Genomic DNA, 23,600 nt, shown 5'->3' on the forward strand with positions numbered 1-23,600 from the left:
TGGGCCTTGAGGATAAAGAGGAGAAACGGTAATAGTCGGAGTTTCTATCAACTCCTTAGCCCAAAGCTTCGTCAGGAAAGGTTGGTTTTGGCTAATCATGATTGATGATTAAACATAAAACTCGGCTCCTAATATCAATATTCAGTGGGAAATATGCAAGCTACAAAAACAACCTAATAGTATAACATTTATTAATAGGCATGGAATTATCTCAATGATGGGGGATATCCAAATCCACTCGCAGCAAGATAATCCAAAAAAACTTGTCATGGCAAGGATGCAGACAATAGATATACTATTGATTTTACTCTAGCTTTCCTCAAGTTTAAGTTGATTTTAATTGTTTTTTTTCCTTCTAAGCTTTTATATAGGCAAGACATATACAACATATAAAAATAGAAATTCAATAGAAACGGCAACTTCAGAGGAAAAGTATAGTACTCAAAAAAACTATAACAGAGCATAGATGGAACCATCAGACATAATGAAATAACCTATTTTAAGGAAACCACGATTAATAACAAAACCCAAATTGTAGAAAGGTTGAGAACCAAACAAAAATACATGATTGAGTAGAAAAAAATAGATACAAACTGTTAAGAGTTCTCATTTCATCTTATTAATCTCAATCTAATATTATTAACTTTTGAATTCATCCACAAAAAATTGTTCACAAAAACAATTTTGAAACGCGCACAGTAGTTCACAGACGCAATCAATTATTTCAGCAATGAATGACTGATTAGGAGACATAAAACTAGATGTCGTATCGAGGGAAAACAAACATATTCATCTAATAGGCTCGAAACCCTAGGTCCTGACCTCCCCAGGACAAATCGATAATCAAAATTTCTAATTTACATAGTTTTAAATATTCTGGAGATCCTAGAACTTGTTATTCACAAGTAAATATACTTATACCATCGCAGAAGTAAAGATTATAAAGATGAACCGGCCCTTACGGCCAATCTATCAACAATATCTAAATAGTAGATCAATCCAAAGATGAAGATTGGCACGCAAATCAAGATGTCCCCAAGCCCTAGATCCGGACTCCATGAATCGAACACGATCTATAAACAACAGAAAATCTAGATCTATTCAGGTAATAACCTAGATCTACCTTTCTAGGGATGGATCTAAATAACACACAAGATTAAAATCGCTAAAAAAAAAGAAAATTAGCAAAATCATCTACAGTGTATAGAAGACCTAGATCGGGTTCTTGAAACTAAAAACAGCAAACAAACAGCAAGAAATTAAGATCTGATCAAATAAAACCCTAGATCTAGTCACAAAAATATAGATCTACGGTGTCGAATTAAGCAAACAAAAGGAGAGAAAAGGAAAAAAAATACCTTTAGAAATTGCTGAAGAGAGATGAGAAAATTTTTTCTTTTATTTTTTTTTTCCTTCAGAGAAATTGAGAGTTTTCGTGGCTTAAGAGAGAGGAGGGGATTGAGGGTGGCATTTATAGCACGAGGGAGAGGGCGGTGGGTGACGGAGAGCAAAAATTCAGATGAGGGTTCCTTTCCGTGTGCGGCCAGGGATTCTTGGCTTTGCTTGGACCGCAGTTGTTTTGAGACTTTTTTTTTTTTTCAATTGCGTAAACGACTCGTATTCTTACGGCCCAAATTAGCCCAACAAAAATAATATTTTGGGTTAAAAAAATTAAAATCTGTACGGTGGAGATGCGGGGTATCGATCCCCGTACCTCTCGCATGCTAAGCGAGCGCTCTACCATCTGAGCTACATCCCCAAGACAGTCTAACGTTACAACTGACAATCTAGTTAAAGAAATGTTAGTGTTAGATCATCATCTCACCAGTTCGCTTTTGTGAAGCCATTGAGTCATGAATTTATTTTTAAAATTTTTGGTATACTACATAATGCAAAATATAAAAAACTTTTTTTTTGAAGCTAAAAATAGGGTGAGGGACCTGCTCAAATTATATATATAAATGAAAAGAAAGTGTAACACTAGTTGTACATGAAAATCAAAAGAAATAAATAAATTGGGAGCAGGGGGAAACGAAAGTGGATGTGGTCGGTGGGGGGAGGACCTTTATCGTCACCAACCAGACGACATCAACTTCGCTTCCCTAGCTCCCGATAGCAAAAAGAGAGAAAAAAAGAAGAGGAAAAAAGAGAAGGTAATGACGATTCAAACTACTACAAATCTAAGGAATGAAGAGCATTCCTAAGATAGTAGGAGAGCCAACAAAAAACATATTTCAACCAGCTGACGAACAGACCCGCGACTGGTTACCCAACTGCGGTCGTATTGAAGAGGAGAAGGAGTAGAAGAGGAGGAAGAGGATTTACCCTTAGAACCTCCCGGTGGGAAGCTTTTCTTCATGATGGTCAGGTGCTTTCTGTGCGGAAGTTTGGAGAGCAGCTTCCTTGTTGACTTTTTCTTAGAAACCTTTTTAGGCTTTTCGAACCCTAGAGGAGGATCCGAAGAAGCAGCTACATCTAGAGAGTCCCCAGAGCTGCCGGAGAGGAGAGGGTTCTCTTGGATGATAGGAATATGAGGAGCATCTTCACATAGAGGCGGAATTGCAGACAGTCTGGCCCAGGATTCTCTAGTGATCTGGATGTTGACACCTTGATAAACCACATCAATGAGGTCTGGAATAACAAGGGGGCGATGCTCAAGAATGGGCTGCAGGGAAGGAGGAGGCAACTATGACCCCTCCTCTTCGACCATCACTTGTTTGCCTTTGGCGGAGGGGGTGGGGTCAGCTACATCAATCTTGTTGACTTCTGAGGAAGAGGGGATCATGTTGGGGACCATAATGGACTCATCCAGGGAAAACAATAGGGTACACTCTCTGCGAACAAAATATTCAAATTTTTCCCTGCACTTGCCTTTGATGACGGGAAGGGGCTTCCCAACAACACAGAGCTTGACTGAACCTTTCATAAGATGGACATCGTCCGGGGACGCGTATCTAAAAGTAATAGATATGGGGATCTCAGAAACATCCCTGACGCTCAATAGAACTTCGCCCTTTTTTTATAGGGTACCATTACCGCCTTATGCTATTCATTGACAGTGAATTTTCAAGGGTGTGCGATTATTTGGTAGTGTGTAGGGTGAAAATTTGATTCTTCCGAAGAAAGGAGTTTCGTTTGTATTTATAAGAAAGCTTATTACAAACTAACAAATCAAATGTTTACAACAGAAGCAGAGGGAAGGCCCTCTTTGTTTTGTGTGGGGACTTTAGGTGGCTATAGGACGCTTCGCTCGATGCTCGGGTCGAGTCTGCTTCCCTTGGACCGTTTGAATGAGGTTGCTGGAGAGCTTCAGTTCGCAGTAGAAGCTCGGGGCAATGGAGTTCGGGTCTGCTTAGTTCGTCGGCGATCGGAGCTCGGAACTAGGCAGCAGTGCTGTAATGCAAGGATTTGCTAACAGCTTGGTCTCAACTCTTTTTTCTCCAAGTTTTGCGACCTCTCTTCCATCGTGCTGGAAGGGATTTTTAAATGAAAGAAGGACAGCTTGACTTCTCCTTGAATTGTGGGATGTGACCACATCCTCTTCAGAGACGTCTCGCCGTTCCTCGATACCATGAATGGTCATTCCAGGGATTGTGCTCTATGTCCTGTCACCTACGATGGGAAGGCCCATTCTTGTATGTGAGGCAACAAACGACTGCTATCCGAGTGGATTTGACCAGCATTAATGAACCGTATTTATGAGTTCGCAGATCGATGAAGTGTCTGTCCGATCACTTGTACTGTGCGTGACCGCCCGACGTGCTTTGAGCACGACGCTTTCTCCTTTCCGGTCAGGAGAGGCGGTGAAGTAGGTGTACAGTACTCGAGTGGGTCTAGCCAGCTTGCCGAGTGCCGACGGATCCAGCTCTTGGTTCAGACAGCCGAGGTGAGTCGCATTTATGAATGCTCAGGTTGACTCGACGCCTGTCCAGTCCTTCGCGCTGTGTGCACTGTGGGCGGCCGTTTGACGGTCCTGGGGTACTGTGCTCTCTCTCCCTTCGGGTCGAGAGAGATGGGAAGGTCCATCTCAGCATGTGGGGTAGTGGATACCCAGCTGTACTGACGGTTTTGGGGCTTGCTGGCGGATTCGACTCCGAACTCGGGCAGGCGAGTTGAGCGAAGAGCGAATTTCCGCCATCCTGATCGACCCTAACTCGTGCTGGCGAGTCGACCGTTAGGCGAACCTGGACTTGAGTACAGTCGACGTCTACGCGGTTTAGGTCCGTGCCAGAGAACTGGGCGTGCGAGCTCTTCTCGTAGGCAAATTTCCTGTAGACCCATAGAGGTATTTTTTACCGTCTACATAGTGAAAGTGGCGATGGGTAATCAATTTAAGGGCATAACTTTTTCCCATCTTTTTCTATCTTATATAGTGTTATCCGATTTTAATATTTCAATGTGATAGGAGCGACCCAGTAGGTCACGTGATAAAGCCGTGTCGCTCTCACGTGAGAGGAGGGGCATGTGTTTCGATTCTCGTGTGAGCGAAAGACATGATCAATTCTAATCTTTTAGAAAATATAGTTATTACTTTATGGAACTATGTTCTCACTAAAAGAAAACAAATAGAGTCGTTAAATGTAGCAATTGATCTTAGAATAGAAAAAAACCTGAGAAGTCTGTCTCCAATTATCTAAAATAATTAGCCATAGCATACTAACTTCAACAAAGTTTAGGTAGCACCTAACATATTGTTTACATATATATATATTCATATTTTCTTTGCTCGAATTATTACTAAAGGAGCGTTCGACAACCGTGACGTTTTTGCCGTTTTTGTTTTTTTTTAACAAAAACAAAGAAACATGTTTGGTAACCGTGGTGTTTTTTTGACTTGTCCCTTTACAATATCTAAAAATTAAACACTTTTCTCAAAACACCAAAAAGGTGTTTTAAGATTCTGTTTTTTCATCTAAGCCACTGCAACCGCTCGGGCCCCAGCCTTCGCTGTCGGACCCGTCGCCACCTCGCCGCTACCAACCCTCCCCCCTCCGCGGCCACCACCCCCCACACGCTTTGAATTGTACCAACGCGCTATCTAGAGGGCTATGTTTATTATAGTTTTAAAACGCTGGCATGCCATAAACGTGGCTATTTAAATGGATTTTATTAAAGTTGATATCACTTATTAAGTATCTCTTATAGCTTGATATATCTGATTCTTGAACGCCAATTGAATGGGTAATTTTAACATCATAATGACTTTTATCCCCAATTTTGGTTGTTGTCCCACATGCTCGTCTGTCCTGTCCGCTGCGTACTCCGCAATTGCAGTCATCTCCATCCCATAAATAAAGTGTGTGCACGTTCCGCCCGGCCTAGGCCTGCCCGCCCCGCCGCGCTCCGCCGGCCGCCGCCCGCCACGCCGTCAGCCGGCCGACCCGTCACCCTTCACCGCACCGTCATCCTACTCGCCAGCCGCTGTTCTCCGTTGGCCACCAGTCGGCGGTCGCGCCCAGCCACCCGTCGCCGTCGCTCCGTCTAGTCACGGGCCACCGCCACCGACCCCCGCTGCCGCCGCCGCCGCCACCGCGCCCGCCGCCTGTCGCCGCCTCCTCGCCGGCCACTCGCCATCCGCTCGGCTAACCACGACCACCCGCCGCCCGCCTGGTCGGCCGGCCGCCGGCCACCCTACCCCCGCGCACCACCACAGCCCGCCGACCACCTGTCGGTGCCCATCGCCGTCTGTCCTGTCGGCCGACCACCGCCAACCGGCCACCTCTACCGCGGCACTCAGACATTAAATAATCCCGCCCACGGCTAGCTGATAGTCGTATCGTTCGCCTGTCTGGCCACTCGCCACCCGCCCGCCGCTGCCGCCGCTATATAAATGGTCAAACTAGTTTGACCAAAATATTATTTTCAAAACACATTTGAAAAAAAAACACCATGACATGGTGTTTTAAAAAAAAAAAAAAACACATTGATTACCAAACGCACACTAAGTTATTATAAAAGTGATTACTAACAGTATATGACAATGTTGTGACTCCATATCAGAAATTATTCAACCGTCTAAGTTATAAATGCAAGGCGCAAAAAATAGAAATTATTCTGAATGCTCTACATTCTATTGTTCAAATCAGTACGAGAGGATAGAAAAACAGTATACTAAACAAGGAGGGGCAGAGGCAAGATTGGGGGGAGAATAGAGTTCTTTGGTATCTGGATTCCTTTCTTTCTTTCTTTATTTATAGTAGTGATGCTGATGGAAAAATGTGTTATAGGAATTTATTTTAACCATCATATAAGCAATATTAGTCATTAGATTGGGTATTCATTGGTGAATAAACAAGTAGGCACGTAGGAGTGGGTTATTGGCGCAATCATTCGAAATTGACTTAATTAAACTTAGTTATCCAAAGTGGATCTATAAAAAATTATACACAAACATATGACATAATCCACTATTAGTTTTTTTAAAAGAAAAAGTTGTTTGCTTTATACTCTGTTACCCATGCCATATGATTGTCACAACCTAAATGACATAATATTTTGTGTGATATTGCTATTATGGATTGGTGCTTAGAGGCTAGAAACCCTGTAGGAACTTAGGCTAGTGATGATTATGCACAGGCCTCATTTTGATTTGAAAGTGTAATGTATGATCTGAAAACTGCAAATTTGAAAACATAAGGTGCTCGAATGCAAAACACTATCGAAACGAAGCCTGCCTAAGCGGACAAATTTTCAAAACTACCCCTTTTCAAAACGACCCCTTTACTTGTGCACCGTGACCTACAGGGGCAGTTTCCTTTGGCGTACAAGTATAATTGTACACACAAATTTTATTCGCACTGAATTTGTACTTATATATTCTCTATTCTGCATATAGGTATAACGTGCGGTACGCTAAGTACCGATCAGCGACGCGCCATCGTGAGTTTTACCGCAATGAGCTTGATGGCCTCCAACACGAACAGGTAAATATAAATCTCAAGTCGTTATGAATATTATAGTTTTGTTGTTGATACTGATAAATTTTTTATTTTATTTCAGTTCAAGTGGAGACCCTATACACCGCCGGAGCTGGATATGCATTCTCTTTCACCCATCTGCCGAGATAGTCCCGACTTGTGGAGAGCGAGAGTTCCATTGATTTGTTGGGAGATCGTGGAGATGCATGTTCCTGACCGTGTGCTACGACAGTTTACGCTCTCTCAGCATGTGCCAGAGCCTGTCGAGCAGATCTCTCGTCGGCGGCGACCTACTTCGCACCATACCGACTGGGCCGTAGTCCGTGCGGCCTACATAGATAGGTGGGCTCACAGGTGGGATTTCATCCAGGATACGAGGCCCACGGCTGTTGACTATACAGCGTATATGAGTTGGTATTGGGATATCACACGTAGATGGATCACACGTGACCCACAGCCCTTAGCTGGACACATGCCACGGCCACCGACAGACATTTACATCCCTAGTGGGATGAACGAGAGAGATTACGTAAGTTTCTAAGCTAAATTATAATATTTTTTTTTCTTGAGTTGGTACTTAATAAATTATTTACCTCACAGGTCCGTGCTTTTGATAGCATTGAGGCTGATATTGATGCGACCGTGCCTGAGATTCAGGATCAGGTGGCGTTAGGGCTCCTCGGCAGGATCAAGAAGACCATAGCACAGGTGTTTCATAAGACTCACGTCGACGAGTTCGCAGGCCGTGAGGAGGAAGAGAGGGAGAGGAAGGAGAGGAGCTATATTGGGTTGTATTTGAACTTATTTTGTTAAAATTTGTAAATTGTATGAATTTTCAAATACTATACTTTTATGGATCAATTATAGCTCGATATGTGATCTTCTTGCGTATTGTTTGATTCGTGCGTGTTTAAATAATATATATTGCAGTAATTATTGTCAACAGGTAAATATTTGTATATATGAGTTAAATAGGTCGACGTATGCATGCTGTGCATGTAATGGAAAACCTGCAACTTCACGGGAGTTCAACTCCCGTGAAGTTACAGTCCAAAATTCCCAGAGATCGACTCTCTGGGAATGTTGGACTGTAACTCCACGAGAGTTGAACTCCCGTGGAGTTTTAAGCAGAAATTAAACTTCACGGGAGTTCAACTCCCGTGAAGTTTAATTTCTCGATAAATTTCACGGGAGTTGAACTCCCGTGATGTTTCGGAATTTTTTTTACAAAAACCGACCTGTTTTCAACGCTGAGCTGAAAACAGGTCGGTTTTTGTAATTATTTTCAAAAGGAATCGTTTTTTGCAAATAAAATCCAAAAAAGGGTGGTTTTGAAAATTTGTCCCTGCCTAAAAGCCAGTCGAGCTCTATATATATATAATTTTAATTAATTCCACCCACCCACCTCCATTTTTTCAATTTCGTTCATATCCCTAATTAAGAAAGATTTAGAGAATCCTATTTGGATCTCTCTCATCGACTCATCGACGAATCTCGAAATGAGCACCGGCGAGCTACTCGAAATCGATCCCCTCGAACTCAAATTTCCATGTAATTCCTCTTTCCCCTTCTCGATTCGCATCTGATCCAATTTTAGTTTTTTTTCCCCTTCTGTTTTCTGTTCGATTCGATTAATTTCGTGGTTTCGGCTTGATCAGTTGAATTAAAGAAGCAGATCTCATGCTCCATCCAACTTTCCAACAAAACCGATGACCATATCGCCTTTAAGGTAACTCTCAATAATTTCGTCATTTAATTCAATAAAAGTTTGAAATTTTTCCTTTTTTTTTTTGATTTTTCTCCCTTGATTTAGGTCAAGACTACGAGCCCGAAGAAATATTGCGTTAGGCCTAACACCGGGATCGTCTTGCCTCGATCTACGTGCGATGTGATCGGTATTTTTTTAATAAGATTTTACTTCAGTTTTAATCATAACATCGTTTCCTATTTTGTTTGTTTTGAATGAGATTACATTATTTGGGATTTGTTTGTAGTTACAATGCAAGCGCAGCGTGAGGCGCCTCCCGACATGCAATGCAAGGATAAATTTCTTGTTCAGAGTGTTATCACCAAAGAGGGAGTCGCTCCGAAGGACATTACTCCGGAAATGGTATCACTTTTTTATTGCTTAATGTAGCTGCGATTCGATTTTAGTTTCATTGTGAGGGATTTTATTAGAATATGAAATAATTAGCTACTTGATGCGTGCAATTGAGTTTAAAGACTGTATATTGTTGCATGAATATGGATTTCGTTTTCTTGAGTTAAGAGATTTTTGGGTTCTTCTTTTAGAATTAGGATTGATGAATTAAACCTTTGTAGCTCATTTTGGTTCTAGTTAAAGCCAGGTTTGATGTATGCGATTTAGTTTCGGTTAGACAAAACACAAAAAAGTAATGTTATACTATGCAAGAAAATCCGAAATAAAAAAAATAAGAAAATCTGGCCTGATCGGAGCAGTCATGTAAATACTGTCCTAGAAGATTAAGAACCCGCCTATCGTCTTGACGCAGATGATCATCTCTCGCTTAACGGTAAAAACTCCTGAATCGGCCGACCTCTGAACTCGGGCGAGAGTGCAGAGCTTCTGCTCAGACGAAGAATGATTGCCCAAAATAACACAAAAATATGGAGAAAAATTCACTTTTTAAAGCAGAGGAGAGAAGAGAAAGAAGAGAGAATTGCTGTGTCTTCCGAGAAAGAGAAGGGCTGCTTATATAGTGTGGAGAGACATAACCCCTGTTGAATGAACGGAGCCGTTACATACGTTTTCCAAAACATGCTCATGAAATAGCCGTTACGGAGAAATCTTGGCAGCCGGTACCCGCACATTTCCCACATGAAAAACGTGTAAAAGAAGTCTAAAGAAATAAAAAGAACACGTGCGGTGTGGCGTGGCGCGCGTGCGTCGCGTGGCACGCACGCGTGAGCCAAAGCACAAACAATACAAGGCCCAAAACACTATTCAAAGCCCAATAAGAGGTGGAGCAATTTAAACCCCTTACTTTAATGACACTAGTCTATGTGGGACTATTCATGAAGGCAAAATTGCTTTTTCTCCCACAATATAGCTAACAATCCCCCTAAAAGGCAATATTTGACTAAAAACACAAAAATCAATAAATAAATCAATAAATCACAAAACAAATATAGGTTAGACAATCTTTCGTATCATGAATTCGGGAGAGGTAGCTTTCGGCCTGGAACTTTTTTTAGTGAGTTCATCGTAACCTGAGGGACATAATGGACTAGGTCTTGAATTAGACCCCTTGTACCAGGTATTGATGAAAAAACACAATATGTCTTTATCTATTGACTAAAGCGGTTGAGCGTTAAAGGCCATGCTCACAATAACCGACTCATGAGAGTTTCTAAGGGTTAGCCCAACTCCCCAATCACGGCCATCATGGTTCCTTACATAGGTAAGTCCTCCAAGGGTACTATAGCTGGATATCATATTCTTCACAGTACACGCGTTGGATTTATTAAGAGTAAAATTCAACCTAACCAGCTATATCATAAGAGCATCGTCACCATAGAGAAGGGGAAGCAGCAAATGCTGCTATAATGATATATGAATATATATAGGTCGATGCTCCACACGGGTGTCACTAATCTAGCTTGTTTTTACCATATTGAACCTACATTGGGACTGCGTCTCCAAATAAAGATTGAGTTCCCGCTATCAGTGACATCACTTATGGGCTTAACCCCACCTCCCTCGATGAATCCAGAACTACACTCCTGGATAAACTCTTAGTCAAAGGGTCAACAAGGTTCTTCTCAGACTTTACAAAATCTAAAATCACAATTTTACCTAGCAGGCGTTGTACTAATTTATATCTTATTTGAATATGTATGTTCAGTTTTTTATTTACACGCACTTATGTTCAGTTTTTTATTTACACGCACTTGCTTTATAAGCTCTATAGTGGATCTAGAATCAGAATGAATTGAAATTGGAGGAGAGAGTTTAGGGACCAAAGGAAGTTCAAAGAGTAGATTTTTAATCATTCTGTTTCTGTGCAAGTAGTATCAAGAGCAATCAATTCAGACTCTATGGTGCTCCTGATAATTACTGTTTGCTTACAGGATTTTCAGGGTACATCAGCAGCACAAAAAAGGAATACATATCCAGATATAGATTTTACACTATTAGAATCCGTGACCCAGTTAGCATCACTATACCCTTCTATAGCATCAGTGTATCCAGTGTAAGTCAAGCAATAATCAACTGTGCCTTTTAAATATTTAAATATTCTCTCTAAGACAATCCAATGATCTTTGCTGGGGTTACTGGTATATCCGTTCAGTCTCCCTACAACATAAGCTATATCAGATGTAGTCTGGTTAGATATGTATAGGAGAGATCCAATCAGCTGAGAATATTTCAATTGGGAGACAGATTCACCTTCATTCTCCTTCAAAGATATAGAAGTGTCATAAGGTGTAGAAACATGTTTAGAGTCATGAAAATTTAATTTGATCAACATTTTCTTAATACTATGAGAAAGACTCAAGGATATTCCTCTAGTGTCTCTAATGATTTTCATTTCAAGTATCATGTCGGCAAGGCCTAAGTCTTTCATGTTAAAATTCTTGGAGAGATAATCCTTAACATTTAGGATTTCTTCAAGAGTTGTTTCAAAGATAATGATATCATCTCATAGAGACAGATGACGACATAATCATTGTTTATCACTTTAGAATAGACACACTCAACGTGTTCATTCACAGTGAAGCTATATTATGCAATAATTTTGTCAAATTTCTGGTGTCATTGTTTAGGAGCTTGTTCTAGACCATATAGAGATTTAACAAGTTTTTAGACTTTGTTTTCCTGATCTTTGGCAATGAAACATTCAGGTTGGTTCATATAGATTTCTTCATCTAAATCATCATTCAGGAAAACAGTCTTGACTCTTGACATTCATCTGATGTATGATCAGCTTATGAATAGCAGCAAATGCTAATAATATTCGGATAGTTGATATTCGGGCTACATGAGAATATATATCGAAGTAATCGATGTCCTTTTGCTGAGTATAACTTTTAGCTACTAATCTAGCTTTATATTTATCAATGGAACCATCAGCTCTAAGTTTCTTCTTAAATATCCACTTACAACCAACATGTTTACAACCTGGAGGTAAGTCGGTGAGTATTCAAGTATGATTTTTCATGATAGGTCTTATCTCATTATCAATGGCTTCCTTTCAGAAAGGTGATTCAGGTGAATACATTGCTTCCTTAAAGAAGCTTGGCTCACCTTCAACAAGAAAGATAAAGAAATCTTCTTTAAAATCTTTTTGAATTCTACCTCTTTTACTTCTTCGAGGTCAATATAAAGAGGTTGAGAAGAACTAGAAGGTGGTTGATCAGAAGGAAAAGATGATATAGGATTTTCTGAGATTTTGGATTTGAAAGAAAAGATGTTTTCAAAGTAAACTGCATCTTTTGTTTCAATGATAGTATTGTTGGATATATCACTGATTTCATAGTTAATGATTAGAAATCTGTTAACATTGCTATCTAGTGCATATCCAATAAAAACATCTACAGTCTTAGAACCAATTTTTCTCTTCTTAGATTCGAGAATAACTACCTTAGCCAAGCAACCCCAAACCAGAAGAAGTTCAGACTAGGGGTTCTCCCCTTCCAATATTCATAAGGAGTTATATCAGAATGTTTATGGGGAATCCTATTGAGAATGAAGTAGACAGAAAGAAAAGCTTCACCCTAGTGTTTTTCAGGTGTTCCTGAACTGAGTAACATACAGTTCATCATATCCATAAGGGTTTTGTTCTTTCGTTCAGCTACTCCATTAGATTGTGGTGTATAGGAAGCAGTTACCTCATGAATAATATCGTGTTCTTGGTAATATTTAGTCATTTCATTTGAGGTATACTCCCATCACGATCAGATCTTAGAATCTTGATCTTTCTGTCAAGTTGGTTCTCATATTCAGCTTTATACACTTTAAATATATCTAAAACTTCATCTTTAGTTTTGAGAAGATAGGTGTAACAATATCTGGAGTGATCGTCTATAAAAGTCAAAAAATATCTCTTACCCCTCGGGTGAGAACTCGGTTCGAGTCACATACATTACTATGAATTAATTCAAGAGCTTCAGAGTTTCTAGTTATAGACTTGAAGGGTTTTTTAGTGTGTTTCCCTTGAACACAAATCTCACACTTAGATGAGGGGTCATGAGATGATTTAGGAATAAAGTTCAATTTAGTCATTCTCTGTAAAGTTTAAAAATTGACATGTCCAAATCGTCCATGCCAAACATCACAAAACTTAACAATTTGTGCAACAGAAGACTCGGAAATTTTATTAGAACTGGAATTGATTACATTAAGTTTGAAAAGACCATTATAAATAAAACATTTTCCTATGAATACATTATTCTTTGTAATCAAAAATTTATTGGATTCTTTTACAATCCTATAGCCAGCTCTAAGGAGAAGAGATTCACTAATAAGGTTCCGGTGGGGAGAGGGTACATGATAAACGCCTTGCAGATTTAGAGCTTTCCCAGAAGTCATGGTGAGCTCTATACGCCCATTTTTCATTATTTGTTTGATGGAGTCATCTGCTAAGCTTATGCTTCCTCTACGTGATTCCTGATAAGTTAAAAACCAAGAGCGATCATTGCAAACGTGAATATTAGCTTCGGAATCCAAATACCAATCAGTGAAAAAAGTAAGAAAGTTTACAAGATAAGAAGAAGAGGCTAACCTGAAAGAGTTTGGATTTTCTTCAATCATGTTAACTTTACTAGATCCATTTCCTTTTGGAGTATCTTTGGCTGGTTCTTTCTTCTGATAGAAGCAGTTATGAGTCAGATGGTTGGTTCTACTACAGACATAGCAGAACTTTCCATCAGACTTATAGCTGGAAGAGTTGGGATTTGATTTGGAAGAAGATTTGTTGAAAGATTGTTGGTTTTTCTTGAATTTCTTCCATTTGAGTTTGAAATTCCTAGATTTAGGCTTATCCTCTACCAAGTTCACTTTAGTTTTCATTTTAGCATTGGTTTTTGAATTTTTCCTATGTTGGTCTTCAATACGAATAGCCTTGAGGGTTTCAGTTAAGGTTAGATCTCCTTGCTTGTGTCAGAGATCTCTAACGAATCTAGACCAGAAGAGAGAGAGTTTATCAATCAAACAGGAAACTTTAAAGTCATTAATAAAGGAGTTTCCCTTTGATTGGAGGTGACGAAGGAAATTTTGGAATTCATGAATTTGTTCACTTATTAAGGAAGAGGAGGTGAAACGCATAATTCCGGCATCATCATAGTCATATTCTGCCTCAAGAGCATTTCATAAGTCTTTAGCACTTTTAAACTCATAATATATGTCATAAATGTTGTCCGTAAGTGCACTAAGAATCCTATGACAACAATGATAGGTTATTTTTTCTGGTTTTATATGATTAGAGAATGAACTAGCACCAGAAGCAGAAGGGGAAGGAGTGGGTTGTTCAGGATCGGGAGTCAAGGGTTGAGAACCACTAGAAGAAGAATCATGTGTTTATAGCAGATAACAGGCCTAGGATAGTGAGCCAGTAGCTCATCTGATTAGCCCACAGTTTGTAGTTAACACCGGTGAACTTCTCAGGTTTGACACTCTTTGAATGGTCGATGTTAACCATAAGTCCGATTTAAAGTTAACTAGTCTAGGTATTTGAAATCTGATAGAATAAAAGAGTTTTGTCGATACCACTCGACAAGTTACTTTGGAGATTATGATTTTAAAAGATGAGATTGATGCAAAATTATTTATGAGCCAGTAAAAGAAATGAACAAAGTATATAAATATGATTCTAAAACAATAGATAGTAAGAATAATTATTATTTTTTATTAATTTATAAACAGTAAAACAATAATTTTAAATAAACAGTAACAGAAAATCTGGATGAATAAACAGTAAGGTTTTACATTTTCGAATGAACAGTATTTCTGTGTAAATAGTGACTTTCCCGGGATGAACAGTAATAATAAAATTTTCCGGGTGGCCGGTAACTTTTTTAAAAATAAATAATTTTCTGAATTTAAAACAACAGCTATAAACTATTTAATCTTCTAGATTGTTAGATAAAACACGAAAAAGTAATGCTATAGTATGCAAGAAAATCCGAAATAAAAGAAATAAGAAAGTCTAGTCTGATCGAGAGCAGTCGTGTAAACACTACCCTAGAAGATTAAGGACTCGCATATCGCCCTGACGCAAATGATTCTCTCTCCCCTAGCAGTAAAAAACCCCGGAATCGACCGACCTCTGAACTTGGGCGAGAGTGCAGAGCTTCTGCTCAGACGAAGAACAATTGCCCAAAATAACACAAAATTATGGAGAAAAGAGAAAGAAGAGAGAATTGTTGTGTCTTCCGAGAATGAGAAGGGCTGCTTATATAGGGTGGAGAGACGTAACATCCGTTGAATGAACGGAGCTGTTACACACGTTTTCCAAAACGTGCTCATGAAATAGTTGTTACGGAGAAATCTCGACAGCCGTTACCCGCACGTTTCCCACATGAAAAACTTGTAAAAGAAGTCTAAAGAAATAAAAAGAACACGTGCGTCGCGGCGTGGCGAGGCGTGCACGCGGGCATGTGTGAGCCAAAGCCCAAACAATACAAGGCCCAAAACACTATTCAAAACCCAAGAGGAGGTGAAGCAATTTAAACCCCTTACTATTCATGATACTAGTCCATGTGAGACTATTCATGAAGGCGAAATTGCATTTTCTCCCACAATATAGCCAACAGGTTCGCGGGGTTTGCTAATGAGGTCAAACTTAAAATACTTGCTATGGGTTGATAGACATGCATGAAATTGAATTTTCTTTGTTCTGCAAAAGATGCTTTACATGCATCTAGATTGGGTACAGTTGTGTGAAATCGGTTATTGTATAATTTAATATTGAGTTATTGACTTTCATTTGAATTCTAGCGTATAGTTTGTTGTTGTTAATGACAGTGGCTTATAATAGGTGTTTTTATGTTAATATTAGGGGTGGGGTTGAATGTATAAAATTAGTTTTTTTTTGCTTTTTGTGTTTAATACAGACGACTTTAAGCTTAATGCAGATGACTTCAAGCTGACACATTCTTTTGGAGCCTATATAAGTGAAACTTAGGAGGTTATGAAATGTTTCTTTAACTTATAATACTTGTGACCCTTGCATGAATTTCAAAATTTTTTAGTTTGCTAGAAGGTTTCAACTTCCCTTAAATCACACGCACTTTGTGCTGATGCTTGCAATTGGGTTTTCTTCAGTTCACCAAAGAATCGGGTAACACGGTGGACGAGGTCAAACTGCGAGTCACATACGTGCCACCACCTCAGCCTCCATCTCCTGTTCCTGAGGGATCTGATGAGGGATCTTCACCTAGGGCTTCTGTATCCGATAATGGGACTATTGCTTCTCAAGAATTTGGCACTGTGAGTACTCGAGGCTTTTTGCTAGGATGATTGTTTTATTTTTTCTAATTTAGTTTTCTAAAAGGTGTTTCTTCTTGTTATAGACATCTAGAGCATTTGCTGAATCTAACGAAAAAGCTTCAGAGGTGAGTTTCCTTTTGACTTTTCACTTTACTTATATTTTAATTAACAGATAGCTGATGTAGTTAAGATGTTATCATTTGCTGGATCTTGAAACAAACCTTTCATTATGAACAAGAAATATTTTTATAATAGCAATATGTGTTAATCATAGGAGTGATTTAGATCATCATTATTGTCACTTGAGTTCTTGTCGTGTCAATGGCGGAGCCGTGAATTCATAATAGTGGTGTCACAATATATATAAAAAGATGATATTACTAATTTTTCTATCATATTCAATATAATTAGGAACTTTAATGAGATATAAAAGATATATTTAACTAAGTAGAATCACAATTGGCCCCTAAATATCTTCATGTTTTGAGATTGTTGCATTGCAGCCTCATTCGAAGTACCATATAATACATCAACAATAAAAGTTACAAAGTTGTCGTTCATCCACTAATCTCCCATTTGATTTCACAGACGATTCTTTACAATCTTCATTGCAGAAAACAATCTCTCCATGGAATCTATTGTAATGGGATATGAACACAACATTTCTTAAATATACCAATTGGATGCACAATATTTCTTTGATGGGCCATTATTCAATACTTAATTTTTTTATTGGTGTGACTATTTATTCATAAGTTAGTATATACTACTTTAATTTTTTGCTAGAGGGTGGTGTCAGTTGACGCCGGTGGTGTCAGTTGAGACCACCCTCTAACATGTACCTAACATGTACCTCCGCCCCTGGTCGCATAGCTGACATTTATCTATAGGATGAATACTAGGTGATTGGCATGATTTTTACTCTCTTATCCTCTCCTTGCCAGCCAAAGCAGCATGTCTATGTTACCTCCACTTCATAGGCAACCTCCATCCAGTTTCTTATATTGTTTTGTCCATAGATCTACAAATCAGATATGACTGGTGTGCCCAGCAGACAACTAGAGCTTGATATATACATAGTAAATCTCCGTTCAACATCTTGAAACGGTCCGAGCAATGTAGTTTATTAATTCTAGTTAATGCGAAATTCCCATTTTCTGTAGCTGGCAACAAAATGTATGCACTTTCACCAATTTTTCACTTGTCAGCAGTAACAGAGCATGGTAAATTTTATAATATATTGTGCAACTACTGAGGTGTTGCTTTTAAAGCAACAACTAACAGGAAAGAGAGATTATTATCACTCATGCTTTCAAAATGTGTACCTACTGAAGTACTTGAATCCCGTCTCCCACACACATGAAAACAAACTCCCATACCCTATTATGTTGGTGATTTTTTTTGATGGGATAGGTCCAGCCCTTGTTTTGTGTTGGTACCTACAGAAGTAATTGAAGCCCGTCTCCCACACACACAAAAACAAACTCCCACACCTATTATGTTGGTGATGGTTTCTAGAGGGATAGATCCAGTCCTTGTTTTGTGCCTCTTATATAAATGAACTTTTTGGTACCTGCTTACCTTTTCTATATAGTAATCTTTCTATGGTATTTGTAAGCTTTCCCCTTCAGTGCACTAGCTTGAATTGCATGTCCAGGAGCTGTTCCTACTACCAATTGAAGCAGCTATTGGTTAGCCATCCAGGTCTTATGTCATGGTTCTATTAATCACTTCACATAGTCTAGGAGTTTGGGTCGCTAATTCATAGTGTTCTTGGCAGCTTGATGGATTGTAGTAAAAACTAGTTCATATTTTCTTGGATCTTTTAAATTTTGTGTCATGCTTGCAGAAAGGATCAAGATTTTTTGCCTGAAATATAAGGGTTTTGCCTGTTTGGTGTTGGTTTTGGAGGGAAGTGATCCAAAACGAGGCATCATAATTTGTTTTGTTTGACATAAATTCAAGAAACTGTAGGAATCAAATGATTCCTGATGTAATAGAAAGTGAAACATAAGTAACTGCAAATTTTAACTAATGTTACCTTGAAATGAAAGAAAAATAAATGGGTTAGGAATATCTTTACTTCTATAACTGCAATAAGGAAAAATCATAGGATAAAACTGTGAGGGAAGGGCTGCTAAATTACCATCATTCCTCATCTCTACTTTCTTCATTTCTCCTTTGCAACCATGGATCCATGTTGCTTAACTTCTGCATATTCATAGTTAAATAGATTCAGGCTTTATAACCTGACCCAATATTATCTGCAAGTTCTACATACGTGAAACATGTGACATCCTGAGGGATCCTGAGTTTGCAAAATAAAATTGCAATATATGAAGTGAGTGGTGTTTGTATTATTTATGAAGCACATGCCTATGCACTAGCCATCTACTACTCTAAACATCATTTTATTTTCACTTTTTTAGATATTTTGCCCCAAATCATTCATTTTTAGAAAATTTTCCAAAATCATTATATTTAAAAATCAACCCTGAAATCATCGAAGATGTGAGATTTTTTGCCCTATCCGTTGTCTTTTGTTTGATTTGGAATGGTATAGGTCACTTTTCCAAAATATAGACTTGAGGGGTATATATCTTCTGTTTGATTTGGTTGGCAATTTCTTGAATGTGGAAAATTTGTGGGTATTGATACTTAAAAGAATTGTCATTTTGTTTATGCACTGGGAATGCTTTAGGTTAACAATTTGTATATATCTTCGAGGCATATTTACATTATTTTTTACTACATAAACCAAAATTGAGTTATATTACCCTGTTTCTCCAGGCAACGGCTTTAATTTCAAAGCTGACAGAGGAGAAGAATGCTGCAATTCAACAGAACAATAAGCTCCGGCAGGAACTGGTGAGTTTAACAACTTTGCAACACAGTTTCCAGTGCTATTGTTATTCAATAAGCCGAATCTTAGACCTAAGACATTCTGTAGAGTAACAATGCAGAACTATTTTGCAGATGCTTATGAAAGTTAGTTGATCTTGTTCATTCTTTGGAGGTCTTGAATGATATAGGATTGTTTTCTGATACTTTTAATCATAAGTTTTTCTTGATATCACTATTTTGTACTTTCAATTTCTAAGTTATCAATATTTGCTAATTAAACTAGTGGTCAGGTTTTTACTCTTAATGCTGGTGACAGGGTGGCTTTCACCACCCTCTATCTCTAATCTCCATCTCTGTGTAATTGTGAGTTTGATGGTGTGTTTGGGAGTTTACTAAGGGCCTGTTTGGATTTGTAAGGGGTGAAGGGAAGTTAAGGGAAACTGAGAGAAGGGAAGGGAAGGGAAGGGAAGGGAGTTCCCTTCCCCTTGGTTACACCCCAATTTGGGGGGTAACAAATTTTATACTATTAGGGGGTGAACCAAAGGGAACTAGGGTGAATTAACTTCACCTCCTAAGTGTTCCCAAACAAGATGAATGGAGGTGAATAGTGTTCCCAAACAAGATGAATGGAGGTGAATGGTTCCCCTAACTTCCCTTCACCCTCATTCCCCTCAAACCAAACAAGCCATAAGGGAAGGGAAGGAAAGGTAAACAACAGGAAGGGAAGGGAAGAGAATTGTAATATGTTGTTTGGGAGTTGAGTAAGGTGAATGAAGGTGAAAGGAAGTAAATATATGTAAATTTACATAAATGACTTTATACTAATAACACATCAGCCCTTTTATTTGTTTTGATGGGGTAAGAATGTCATTACACCCCTTTACCCTCCTTTACCCTCCTCTACCGCCCAAATCGAGGGGAAAGAAAACCAAGCAATTTTACCCTCCTTTCCCCTTCCTTCCTCCTCTCTACCCTCCTTAAAAAAACTCCCAAACAAGGTGAAAGCCTCATTTCTCTTCCCCTCCCCCTCTCTACCCTCCATCCAAACAGGGCATGAGTGTCTGTTCCAATGTTCCAAGCTGGTGGTACTATAAGATCAGAGTTGGTATTAGTCAGCATGTGTATGAGGTTGACCTCAATAGACTGATAAAGGAGTATCTTTTGGGTTGATTATATTTATTTTCCTAAAAATCTGACTCCAAAACTTGAGCTTCCATCTCGCCCCAATGAAATCAGGACAACACCCATAAAATCCCTCCAACATCAATAATATGACATATGAGTATACAATTGTGCAGACACACAAAATTAACTGGGCCATCAATTTATACCCACCTTGTCATAATTGCACCAATCTGTACCAGTCATCTATGTCGTGATCTTCATCACAAATCATTGTATGTTTTGACCTTGTAGGAGCATGTAAGTCTTGAATTAGTGCTGTTTAACATACTTAAAAATTATACCAACGTATCTCTTTACCCTGCATTGTGTTGATACATGACCAATTTGATGTCTACAAAATCATCTCTGCATGTTGATGGTGAATTCGAATTTTGGGCCTTTTGTTGACGCAGGTTTTGCAGTATTGAGACTACACATTAATTTTATGAGTATCATTTCACTTTCCCATGATAAAGCTCTAGATAATCCATCACGTTATGTTTCTTTAGGTTGTTCTGTGGTGTTGCAGCAACACCGCTTTCATCATTTAATGCCTTTTTGATGTCCCTACTTCCTATTGCTGCAGTTGGTTTTATAATAGTCAAAAGCCTACAGGTTGTAGCCAAAAGCTTCAAGCAGTTTTGTGGCGAAATTGACTGCAAAACCACTTTGACCACCTTATGTTAGACTGCTGCGTTGGCCACATTGCATCTGCAGCGAAATTGAATTTGCAGCATTGCTTACATTTACCAAACATACAACTTGCAAAAGCCACTTACCTTTAGAAGGAGTAAATGCACTTGGGTCATGTTTGGATTGGTTACTATTTTGAATTAATAACCCTTTATCCTTTAAAATAACATAGTGAAGTATTTGATTCAATTTTTCAGAGGGAATTAGGCTAGACTATTTAGTTCATTAAATTAAAATACTCCAGAAGATTCGGACTGCACTCAGGATTACATTCAAAAAGACAAGTTTGCCCTTTAAGTTTTCTAAAAGTTACATAGGTTCTCCTCTCTAATTATTTCTTTCACCGTGTCTACCAAATACAAAAAGAAATTGGAAGTCCAGAACTCGTCTGAAAAAAGAACACGGACACCCACGTTGAACATCTCCTGACTATTTAAACCATGGTTTGTAATTTATTCGTTCTTTAATAAATTTGTCACTCCAATGAAAGTTATGATGACTTGTACGGCTTTGCTTGAAATTGCGCTACCCTTCGCAAACATTTTTGTTAACATGAAATAGATCTGTTAAATTCTAAGTCATGAATACTTCGAAAAAAATCTAAGTCATGATTATTTTGATGAACTATTTGGCACGTCTATGGAAAAGTTTACAGCGCATGGATGTAAAAGTTATGATGAACTATTTGAAATTTATTAGTTCTTTAATAAATTTGTCACTCCAATAGAAGTTATGATAACTTATATATCTTTGCTTGAAATTGTATTACCCTTCACAAACAGTTTTGTTACCATGAAATAGATATGTTAAATAAATTCTAGTCATGAATACTTCTAAAATAAATTAAAAAAAAAAAATCTAAGTCATGATTATTTTGATGAACTATTTGGCACGTCTATGGAAAAATTTAGAGTGCATACATGTAGCAGCAAAATAAAAATATATCTGAGAGGCTAAACTTGAGTTTTTAATATAGGTTACAAGGAAATTTTGATATAATTGTTATGTGTGTATATGGATGTATAACAAGATTTTCTATTTCATATCATTTTTTTCTTTAGATTTCTTATCGTATCTCAAGAAAACTGTCAAAACTCAGGTCTTGTTTTTTGATGGTTGTAGTATTATCATTTATTTATTACTTTCTAATTACTGATTTATTATTTTCTTTTAACGGTTGATTCAATGTATATTGGGTTATGATATTGTTCGGTCAAGCTGTCTTGCATTGGGCCATGTGCAAAATGTCTCAAAACACTGTCATAATTGACTCGGACCTAGCTTAAATCATGGCGGGTAGGCAAAAGGGCATCATGGACATTTGTTGTTATAATTTAATCCAATGTCTCCTTATAATGACACGTTCCCAAACGTTACATAGGTATTAGAGGTGTTAATAACAAATTGAACCAAACACATTGTTAAAATTTGAACACATTGTTAAAATTTTAACTCACTATAGTCTAGAGTATTATTATATCTCAGGACTACAATGAGTTAAATTAGTCTCAGGATAAAACAAGTCCCTAATCCAAACATAGCCTTACAACTAATTGCTAGATAAGATATCCTCCTCGTATTGTTCCAGAGGAATATGAAACTTAGGTCGTAGATTTATTGTCTTCAGCACACATATGTGGAAAGGATAGCAAATAGATGATACGAGGTAAAAATTATCAAGATGACATGTGTGTGACATGGGATAGAAGATTTAACTGATACTATCCTATGCATTTTTACTCTCAATTTTAGGCTCTTGTTGATGCTCCCAAAAAATTATCAATTTAACTTGTAAAGAAATCATTGTTTCTTTCTCTCTCTGATATCTGAAGCATCTACTGTTTGACTTTTCTTCGTGTAGGAGCTTTTGAGAAAAGAGGTGGGTAAACAAGGCGGCGGTTTCTCATTCATGTTTGTGCTGATTGTTGCATTGATCGCCATCACTCTCGGTTATCTTGTGAAATCATAAAACTCTTCGCAGAACGTCCCTGAAGGTAACTGCCTCTTAAGGGGCAACATCGCAGACCCCTCAAAAAAAAAGTTTGACATTATTTTCTCAGTTAGAAGTGTGCCTTGGTGGTTTGTAGAACTCAGACTTGCTTCTGAAAGTTGATAGGGTCTTGTCCGTCGTCTGGTAATTGTGTAGGCGTGATTCCTTTTGAGTTGTAAGTTGTGCTTCTTGATGTGTGTCTTTGTTCAACTTCCCTTTCCTAGGTTTTGTCCCTGGTCTCTTGTTATGTAGCTTTGCAGAAGCAAGGCATTGACTTCTCGGATATCTATCTATTAACTTCTAATTCATTTTCAAGTGTGATTCAATTTTCACGCCATGTCATCCTCATTAAATTGGGAAATTAAACCACCGGCCAGATGGTTTCGATCCCTTTTTCGGCTGTTGTTTTCTTACAAAGAATTATAATTTTTTTTAATTATTATTCAAACTGTTTTACATAGGGAATGGTTTGACTAACAAAAGCGCAGATGAGTTCATCCAGATTCTTGTTTACGTTAGTTCATCTCTTTTTTTTTTGAGA

At 38.3% G+C, this 23,600-nt stretch overlaps 2 protein-coding genes and 1 non-coding gene across 3 annotated transcripts in view; 1 reads left to right on the forward strand and 2 right to left on the reverse strand.

The window, feature by feature from the left end:
- Positions 1 to 1,490, reverse strand: part of LOC109851589 (polyubiquitin-like) — a 4,690-nt gene extending 3,200 nt beyond the window's left edge. The window contains exon 1 of the mRNA XM_020421806.1: positions 1,359 to 1,490. The gene's annotated coding sequence lies outside the window, so the exon portion shown is untranslated. The remainder of the gene's footprint in view (positions 1 to 1,358) is intronic.
- On the reverse strand, positions 1,687 to 1,759 carry TRNAA-AGC. The gene has a single exon. It is a non-coding gene; the product is annotated as a tRNA-Ala (tRNA).
- LOC109851590 (vesicle-associated protein 1-1-like) lies at positions 8,322 to 23,389 on the forward strand. The gene is made up of 8 exons (XM_020421807.1): positions 8,322 to 8,468; positions 8,576 to 8,646; positions 8,731 to 8,812; positions 8,912 to 9,027; positions 16,204 to 16,368; positions 16,452 to 16,493; positions 19,159 to 19,236; positions 22,931 to 23,389. Exons 1-8 carry the CDS (start codon positions 8,417 to 8,419, stop codon positions 23,036 to 23,038), a joined length of 714 nt encoding a protein of 237 aa, XP_020277396.1. The 5' UTR covers positions 8,322 to 8,416; the 3' UTR covers positions 23,039 to 23,389.

The sequence above is a fragment of the Asparagus officinalis genome, chromosome 8, assembly GCF_001876935.1.
Source record: "Asparagus officinalis chromosome 8, Aspof.V1, whole genome shotgun sequence".
NCBI lineage: Eukaryota > Viridiplantae > Streptophyta > Magnoliopsida > Asparagales > Asparagaceae > Asparagus > Asparagus officinalis.

Excerpts from the sequence above, each read along its gene's own strand:
- LOC109851590 (XM_020421807.1), top strand. The coding sequence starts at position 8,417 with ATGAGCACCGGCGAGCTACTCGAAATCGATCCCCTCGAACTCAAATTT. Across the intron at positions 8,647-8,730 it reads ATGACCATATCGCCTTTAAG|GTCAAGACTACGAGCCCGAA; the intron begins GTAACTCTCAAT and ends CCCTTGATTTAG. Across the intron at positions 16,494-19,158 it reads CTAACGAAAAAGCTTCAGAG|GCAACGGCTTTAATTTCAAA; the intron begins GTGAGTTTCCTT and ends CTGTTTCTCCAG.